General features: G+C 44.5%; 1 protein-coding gene and 1 pseudogene across 1 annotated transcript; both read right to left on the reverse strand.

Moving 5' to 3' along the window:
- Positions 1 to 528: 528 nt before the first annotated feature.
- On the reverse strand, positions 529 to 2,190 carry LOC129656368 (eukaryotic initiation factor 4A-II-like; annotated as a pseudogene).
- A 4,983-nt stretch (positions 2,191 to 7,173) lies between these two features.
- On the reverse strand, positions 7,174 to 8,124 carry LOC129656369 (olfactory receptor 12-like). The gene has a single exon (XM_055587057.1). It carries the CDS (start codon positions 8,122 to 8,124, stop codon positions 7,174 to 7,176), a length of 951 nt encoding a protein of 316 aa, XP_055443032.1.
- Positions 8,125 to 9,497: the final 1,373 nt, after the last annotated feature.

Raw genomic sequence — 9,497 nt, forward strand, 5'->3', positions numbered from 1 at the left:
ACATTTATTTTTAATTGATTGATGATTGCTTTACAATATTGGCTTGATTTTGACCATACAATACCATGATTAGCCATAAGTGGGAAGATGAAGAGGGAGGGGACATGTGTACACGTATTCCTAGATTTTAAAGCAATCTCCATACTGACTTCCTTAGTTACTGCATCTATTTACATTCCCACCAACGGTGCAATAGTCTTCCTATTTCTCCACAGCCTTTCCAGCATTTATTGCTTGTGGATTCTTTGGATAATGGCCATTCTGACTGGTGTGAAGTGATAGCTCATTAGAAAGAAAGATTTTTAAAGATCCTGTCTTTTACACCCAACCCCAACAGTCTCACTCTAAAGAAGATAAAGCTAATGACTTTCCTTACAAGAACTCATGACTAATGTCACTTTGCTATGAAAATCTGTTATTTCTGATTCATTATGAGCACTGAGACAAGATTCAAATATTCCCAGAGAAAGAAGCATAATGCGTGTTGTGATAGTGATCACGGTATCCCAAACTATCTCATCCCAGCAATTAAATGAGCTCAGCCACATTCATCAGTATTTGCTCCACTGTAGAATTGTAGAAAGTCTCAAAGTCATAAAGAATCTTCTTTTCTTCTTCAGTAGCAAAGTTTATAGCCACACTTTTCCTCCCAAATAGACCCCATCTACCACTTCTGTGATCATCATTTTCATGATTAGTAAGTAGATCATAGATTATAATCAGTGACCCTTGTTGTATATCAGTCGCACAACCCAACAAGTCAGTAAGATCAGAACACAACTTGATCCTGACCGGAGTTCCCTCATGATTACAACTCTTTCCTTCTGATTTATGTCACCATGCACAGAAGAAACTCTGAAGTTCCTGCCATGCATTTTCTCTATGAGTCAGTCTACCTTGTGCCTTGTGTTGAGAAAAATAACAGCCTGTGTAATCGTTAGTGTCTCATACAGGTCACAAAAGAATGTCCAACTTTCATTTCTCTCTCTCAACATTAATATTAAATTGTTTGATTCCTTCAGTTCAGTTCAGTTCAGTCACTCGGTCGTGTCCAACTCTTTTCGACCCCATGAATCCCAGCACACCAGGCCTCCCTATCCATCACCAACTCCCGGAGTTCACTCAAACTCATGTCCATCGAGTCAGTGATGCCATCCAGCCATCTAATCCTCTGTTGTCCCCTTCCCTTCCTGCCCTCAATCCTTCCCAGCATCAGGGTCTTTTCCAATGAGTCAGCTCTTCGCATGAGGTGGCCAAAGTATTGGAGTTTCAGCTTCAGCATCAGTCCTTCCAATGAACACCCAGGACTGATCTCCTTTAGGATAGATTGGTTGGATCTCCTTGCAGTCCAAGGGACTCTCAAGAGTCTTCTCCAACACCACAGTTCAAAAGCATCAATTCTTTGGCGCTCAGCTTTCTTCACACTCCAACTCTCACATCCATACATGACCAATGGAAAAACCTTCAGGGGTCAATTATTCCTTTTTCACCAGAATTTGAATTGGGTTTCTCATGAATTTTGGTCACTTCCAACACAGCTGTTGGCCTTGTGGCAGAAAACAACATCACATGAATATTTGTATTTATTTTTTGGAAAATCTCATAGATTTAATCCTTAAACCCTCAGCCCAGTATTTTATCTGCTTCACCCAGAACAAGCATTTTGACCCGTTTTGGAAAAAGATAATTGTTTAACACATCATAAACTCTCCCACGGGTACCAAAAACAATATGTAGTGCTTCGGCCCGCAGTTTTGCATTTTATTTAGAACATTGGCTACACCAATGCAGACATGACAAGTTGCTCCCACGTACTCTCTAAGTGCCAGAATTACTTTTTGTATCTGTCTGTCAAGCCAGTTCTCTGGCAGGGGCCAATATTGTGCTTGGGTCTCCTGGAACTCAGTCTCCAACCATTGAGCAAATGTAGCTGTCTTGCCAGTACCTGACTGAGCTTGATAATCACATCATACTCCTTAATACATGGAACAATAGCTCTCTGCTGAATAACTGATGATTTCTCAAAACCATAAGCATACATGCCCCAAAGAAGAGATTCCTTTAAGTTCATATTATTGATGTGATCAACAGCCTCATTCCAGTTGCTCTCGATGACACCAGTGGGTCCACTCCCTCTGGGTCATGGTCACCATGTTCTCTCTTGTTATGATCTATGGAACTGCCAGGCATGATCTGAAGAGCCACTCAGCACCCAACTGAAAGGCCCTCAGCCTTCTTACTTTGGAAACATATTACAAATCTACAGTAATCAGAACAGAATAGTATTGGCACAAATGCAGACTATAGAGCAATGGAGCAGAATACAGAGCTCAGAAATGAAGCTTCATCAATTTAGTCAAATGGTCAACAAATGTGCCAAGATGACTCACAGGGAAAGACAGACCCTTCAACAAACATCATTGGAAAACTGGCTGCTTATGTGAAAAAGCATAATGTGGGCCCTTACCTTGCTTCATGAACAAAAACTAACTTAATATGGATTAAAAACCTAAACATATGACCTTAGTCTCTTAAACTCCTGGAAGAGAACATCTGAGAAAAACTCAATAACCTTAAATTTAACAATGATTTGTTGGATATGACACCAACAGCATATGAAAAAAAAAAGGAAAATAGGCACATGTGACCACATCAAACTAAAAATGTGTGCATTAAAGACTTAGATAGCAGTACGGTGCCGCGGTCCAGCCCTGGTGGATCCAGGGAATTCGAAGCGGGGACAGCGTCGGCGAGGATCAGGAAACAATTGCTTAATTAAACGTTAATTAAGGATATAAAGAGTGTTTAAATAAGGATAGCTCAGTGAGGAAATTCAGTGGAGAAAAGAGGCTGAAATAAGGATAGCTCAGTGAGGAAATTCAGTGGAGAAAAGAGGCTGAATAATTCAGCCAGAAGGTGAGAGAAAGAATGACATGGGGAGACCAAGTTTCAGTGAACAAGGCCTGCACTTTATTTTCCAAGGTAGATTTTATACCTTAAGTTATGCATAGAGGATAATGGGGGAAGGGGTAGAGTCATGCAGTAAGCCAGGCTTTCTTCCTGCAAACTTATCATATGCAAAAGTTTAGGTGATTTGCATCATCTTCTGGCCCGGAGGCCTGTTAACATTTTAAGACCCTTTCTTCAGAAAACTTATTTTCCTCTAAAGGTGATTAGTCAAGTGCCACCCTCCAAAAGCACTAGATAAAGTTGCATTCCTATAGGGCAAAGGTGTGGTGGGCTACAACAAGAAAAAGAATTAACTCAAGGGTCCAAGGTTACAAACATTAAAGCTACTACTTACACCAATTATATTAATCAATACACTGCCAGGGACACAGCAGGCAAGGGATATGGAAACTTAGCAGCAAACATTGGCCCAACAAGTGAAAAACCCTACACCAATACAATTTCTAATCAATCTTTTAACAGCTCAAAGGAATCTGTATTTAGACAGTTTAGAACATCTCATGCCTCTCACAGTTGGGAGGCTCTGAACAATCACATGTGGCCGGAAAAGCCTATTGAGGCAGGCTAGAGGATTTCCAAAGGAGTTTGTAGTTTGAAACACTGTCACACCCAGGAATTATTAACTGGAGCTGTAAGTTAACTCTTTTTCAGAGAGAGGTAGTGGGGGACAGCCCCCCATAAAGTCAGAGGTGTAGGTGAGAGCACAAAGCAGAAAGTAGGCAGACTCTGGTTTTGGGGGTAGATGCTCGAGAATTTCCAGGGGGACTCCTGAGGCTCGATCCCGCCTCTGCGTATACTGAGCCTTCTTCCTCATGACCTTTGCCATGGGCGGAGCTCCTGCTCCCAGCAGTATGGAAAGGCAACCTTGATCTGGAAGAAAATGTTTAAAATGTTATGTCTGATAAGAGGATAATATTCAGAATACATAAGGAATTACTACAATTAAACGAACCAATAACCTAATTTAAAATTTTCATGTTACTTAAAGATATTTCTCTAGAGATAACCTACAAATTGCCAACAAACATATAAGAAAATGCTCAAAATCAATAATCATTAGGGAAATACTAAAAAACAACAAAGAGATTATACCTCACAATCATTATAATGGCTGGCATGAAAGAGAAAGGAAAAGAACATATACTGACTATTATGTGGAGAAATTGCAACACTTTTGCACTTTTGGTAGGCATAAAAATGGTACAGTCACTATGAAAAGTAGTATAGGGTTCTTCCTAAAATTAAAAAAGAATTCCAATATTATGCAATCAAATATCTGGGTATATAGTAAAAAATAAGATAAAGAACAAAACAGCAGTCTTTCTAAGAGATATTTGCATGCCAAAAGGTGGAGGCAACCCAAGTGTCCCTTGGTGGATGAAGAGATAAACAACAAGTTGCATACACATGTGATGGAATACTATTCAGCCTTAAAGAGGATAGAAATCCTGTCACATGCAGCAACATGGGTAAATCTTAAGGAGACTATGCTAAGTGTTAAAACCAGATGCCAAAAGACCAATGCTTTACGTTTTATTTATCTGGTGCATCTGAAGAAGTCACATTCTTAGAGACAGAAGAATGGTGGCTGCCAGGTAAGGAGGAAACAGGGAGTTGTTATTTAGGGGGATGGAGTTCCAGGTTTGCAAAATGAAAAGTTCTGGAGATCTGATACACACAAACTGAATATGCCAGACACTACTGAACTCTACAGTTGGGAAGATGCCCTGGAGGAGGAAATGGCAGCCCATTCCAGAATTCCTGCATGGGAAATTCCATGGACATAGGAGCCTGGTGAGCTCACTCAAAATACAACAAAAGTTACTATATTTATTATTATTATTGCTTTTAAAAGGTAGAAACTCCTAAAGTTCACCGAAATATCAGCATCAAAACTACAATATGGTCTTGAAATGTAATGTGTTTGTTGTCCACTTAAGCACAATAAAGAAATGGGCTTTATCATGTATATTTTGGAATTCAGTGACTAACTAACACTGAACTCAACTTATACTCTGGTGTTAGGTGTGAACTGAGAATCTAGTGTGTGCCAGTAGCTGGCAAAGCATAGTATGGGGTGAACAACCAAGTAAACCACTTCTAACATTGTATAGAGATATTCACTGCAATCTGAAATATAGTTTTACGAAGAGGTAAAGTCAACCTGTAGGGTTTTAAAAATAATTATCTTCCAGACTATAGAACAATTTCATTCCATCTAATACTGGACTCAATTTTCCTGATTTATTTGAAAGTGAAAATTAATGTTCCACTGAGAATCATAGATTCCTTACTGCTTGTACCATTAGAATTTACATAATGATGAGAACTCTTCACTTGCATATAAAAGATTGGGATTTTTCTTTTCCTTTAGAAATTTAGAGTAAGATATTCCTTGGAATGACAAAAATAAAATGAGGGAGAGAAGGAGAGTAGAAAGAAGGAAGGAAGGGGAGGAAATGAGGAGGAGGCGGAGAAAAAAGAGGAAGAAAGGAATGCAGGCAAAGAGAACAGTATTCCAGCATGGCACTATAAGAAGGTATGTTATTTTGGGAAAACTCCTCAAAGAATAAAGGTCATCAGATGAATACAGTAATCTACAGCAGACTTAAAACTGATTTTGAAGCCCAAAGATGAGACAATACTATCAGAGTCCAGCAGAGACATTGGAGTAGGTTCCTATTGAGGAATGGTGAGCAGAAATCTAATGACTTGGGTTTTGGCTGCTTGCCAGAGTCTCCTGAGCAGAGACAGCAGGGAGATGGAGAGCTGCGATCAGAGAGGAGGGCATGTCCCTACTGGCCCTACAGGGAAGAGACTAGCCCTGTGTCCACAGGACCACCTCCTGGGAGTGACCACGGGACTGGATGACCCTACCACAGGGAGACACCATAGGGATCTGAGTGCAGACTGTGTGTTGGGTCCATGGAGCAAGGGCCTGGAGCTCTGAATGAGGAGGTCAAGACAGACGATCCAGCTGCCCCAGGGAGTGTGGGACAGAGGGCCAGGGAGCTGTGCTTCTGCCAAGAAACTGCCCCTTCTCTCTCCACCCCCTGCTCTCTGCAGCAGCACCAAGACCTGCATCCTTACTCAGAGATGTCTGTGCTGACAAGACCCCATTTCTTAGGGTCACAAGTCATCAGGACAGTGTCACCTGTCAGGTTGGATGGTGAACTTTGGGTATCAGACATCCATGTTTACTCCCTGGGGTCCCAGCTGCTGTCTGAGGGGAGAAACCCAGGACAGGGAGCACTAGGAGCCTCTGAAGCAGGAGCATAGGTGCTTCCTGCTGCCTTGTTGGGTGGCAGCATCAGTGAACAGAAGGGGGAGGGGAAGAACAGCCCTGCTCAGGATTGAGGGGAAGCATGGTCTTCCAAACCCCCCTAATTGGCTGTGGTGACCCAGGCTATCACCAAGGAAGGGGCCGGGCTTAGTGTCCTAGAACTCCCTACTAGGTGGTCCAAAGGGGATCACTGAGCACATAAATACATGGACTCAACAATGAAATGCAGAGGAAAACATCAGAGTTTGTCTAGTTTCATACCTTCACTGGAGAGCAAGGAGATCCAACCAGTCCATCCTAAAGGAAATCAACTCTGAATAGTCATTGGAAAGAATGATGCTGAAGCTGAAGCTCCAATATTTTGGCCACCTGATGCAAAGAGCTGACTTATTGGAAAAGACCATGACTGGTAAAGATTGAGTGCAGGGGCAGAAGGGTGTGACAGAGGATAAGATGGCTGGATGGTATCGCCAACTTAATGGAGATGAGTTTGAGCAAGCTCAAGGATATAGCAAAGGAAAGGGAAGACTGGCATGCTACGTTCATGGGGTCACAAGAAATTGGACACAACTTAGCTGCTGAACAACAACAATATCTTTACTGGAGGATGCTGAATTTGGAAATATATTCTCAAGCAAAGACTCTCTGCTAATCACTCTGCCCACTGTATTACCCAAAATTCCAGATTAGAGTCATACCCTTTAAGGATCTTAATTTTATGTTGGCAAAGAAAATGCCTTATTCATTTTCCATCTCTTGCAGTTTGAGGTCCATGATGTTATTCCAAGAAGTCCAAAATAAAATGTTGGAGGAAAGAATGAAATAGAAGAATGAGGAATAAATTCCTAAAATTAAACCTAGTGCCTCCCCTCAAGTCCCTTGTCCAGCCCTCAGGACACTGTCTCTCTGGCCACCCTCCTTCACGTGGCTGTGTGCTTCTGCCCCAGTCTCCACAGGGCATCCTTCACGTCCTTGTTTCTCAGACTGTAGACGAGGGGGTTTAGCATCGGGATGACCAGGGTGTAGAAGACAGAGACCACCTTGCCCTGCTCCATGGACTCCACAGCTCCCGGCTGGGCATACATGACAAAAAGGGTCCCATAAAAGAGGGACACGGCTGTCACGTGGGAGCCGCAGGTGGAGAAGAGCTTGTGTCTCCCTCCTCCTGAGCGCATGCTCAGGATGGTCACTGTGATGTAGCCATAGGAGATGAGGACCACGAGTGTGGTGCCCACGATGATGAGGCCACAGAGGCCAAACATGACCAGCTCATTGATCATGGTGTCAGCACAGGCGAGCTTGAGCAGAGGTGGAACATCACAGAAGAAGTGGTCGATGTGGTTGGAGCTGCAGAACGGGAGAGTGAATGTGAAGCTGGCCTGCAGGATGGAGTTGAGGCAGCCCCCACAGTAGCATCCCAGCACCAGGCGGGCACAAATCGAGGGGCACATGGAGATGGGGTAGTGCAAGGGGCTGCAGATGGCCACAAAGCGGTCATAGGCCATCACGGCCAGGAGGAATGCCTCAGTGGCTCCCATTAGAGAGAAAAAGAAAAACTGAATGATACATCCCTCAAATGTGATGACCTTGGAGGAAGATACGGTGTTTGCTAGGGCCTTGGGGTAGATGACAGACAAGTAACACAGGTCCACAAAGGAGAGGTTCTTGAGGAAGAAGTACATTGGGGAGTGCAGACTGGCATCCAGGGTGATGACCATGATCATGGTGAGGTTCCCCAGGATGGCCACCACGTACAGGGCCAGGAACAGAGCAAAAAGCAGGGCCTGGGTCTGCGGACCACCCGCAAATCCATCCAGCACAAACTCCTGCAGAGGCATCACTGAGAGGTTTCCGTTTCCTTGGGGTGACATGGCCCTGAGCTGGTGACACAGGACAGAGAGTTAGGAGCCAGTGGGAGGCAGTGAGAGGGAGCAGGTCAGGGTCACAAAGTCATCCTCTCTTGGAGAACAGGCACCCTTCAGTGCCCAACTGCAGGACAACTAGATACCACTCTTCTTCCTGATAAATACTAGCTGATCTGAAGCATAACCATTTCCTCTAATTTACTAATTACCAAGTGTGCTTGGAGCACTCACCCTGTGGGAGACGGGGCATTTGCTATGAGAAAAGACTCAAGGGGTCCTGCCAAGCTGAGAGTTTACTGTGTAAGGGTGGCTTTCATTTCCCTGTTCTTGCTTTCAAGGACATGCTCTCCCTCCCCACAGGGATGCTCCTGAGCTGTGCTATTTCTGCACTTGTTCAGGTATCTAATCCTGCACCTCCCACCCCTTATTTACTCATTATTTAATTTCAGAAATTGTTAAGTACTTCATGCCATCAGGACATGACCCAGTGATAGCTCTATCCTGGTACAGGCTGGGAGCAGGTAAGGGACCAACCCTCACCAGGCTTGTGTGGAACTAGGCATTTCTCTCCTGCAGGAGCAGAGACCTAATTTAGCATCTTTGTCTCTGAGATAGGATCTTGATGGCAACCTCAGCTGAGCTCTCTGCATCCTTGAGAATCTAAGGGTTCTTTCTTATAATGTCCAGATGTCAGCCATTTCCCAGAGAGGAGAAAGTCCACCTCCATGGTCTGAAAATCAGCATGTCAGGGGTTGTGACACAGTCAGCGTGTGGCGTGTCCTGGCTCATCCTGACTTCCATGCCCCTGGCTCCTCTGCACACCCTGTGGGGTGATTGCTTGGAGCCGTGGGAGCCACCAACACAGTCACGTCTGTCTCAGTGACTGGGTCCCCCATCTGGGTGCTGCTTTCTGTGCCAGTCACAGCCCAGGCCAGGGCTGAACTCCACACTCACATGGGACATGGGCACCAGCTGTGCAATGCCCAGAGGGGAGGTCAGGGGAGATGCAGACTAAGAGAGAGGAGTGAAGAAGGAAGGTGGACACCCCAGTGCCTCCCAGGCCTAAGAGTAGCATCAGTGGGAGAGCAGAGGTGATTTTAGAGCAGTTTCATTCTTTAGAGGTGTGAGCTGCAGGATCACAGGGCTGGCCGCCTTCGGAGGGAGCACCCTCCCCGGGAGTCGGGGTGTACAGGCAGCAGCTATGTGGTCAGTGGGGCCTGAGGAGGAGCGACGACCACCACACTCTCGCTCAACCTGCAGTTCTCTTAGAAGGTGGTCTGAGAGAGTTCATGCTCTCCAATAATAGAGCATGCAGGAGAAAGAATGGGTTGCCCATCTTTCCTCTCCTGGCTGGCCTGACTCCAACCCCCACAGGACAG

The sequence above is a fragment of the Bubalus kerabau genome, chromosome 6, assembly GCF_029407905.1.
Source record: "Bubalus kerabau isolate K-KA32 ecotype Philippines breed swamp buffalo chromosome 6, PCC_UOA_SB_1v2, whole genome shotgun sequence".
NCBI lineage: Eukaryota > Metazoa > Chordata > Mammalia > Artiodactyla > Bovidae > Bubalus > Bubalus kerabau.

Coding starts and splice junctions, on each gene's coding strand:
- LOC129656369 (XM_055587057.1), bottom strand. CDS start 8,124: ATGTCACCCCAAGGAAACGGAAACCTCTCAGTGATGCCTCTGCAGGAG.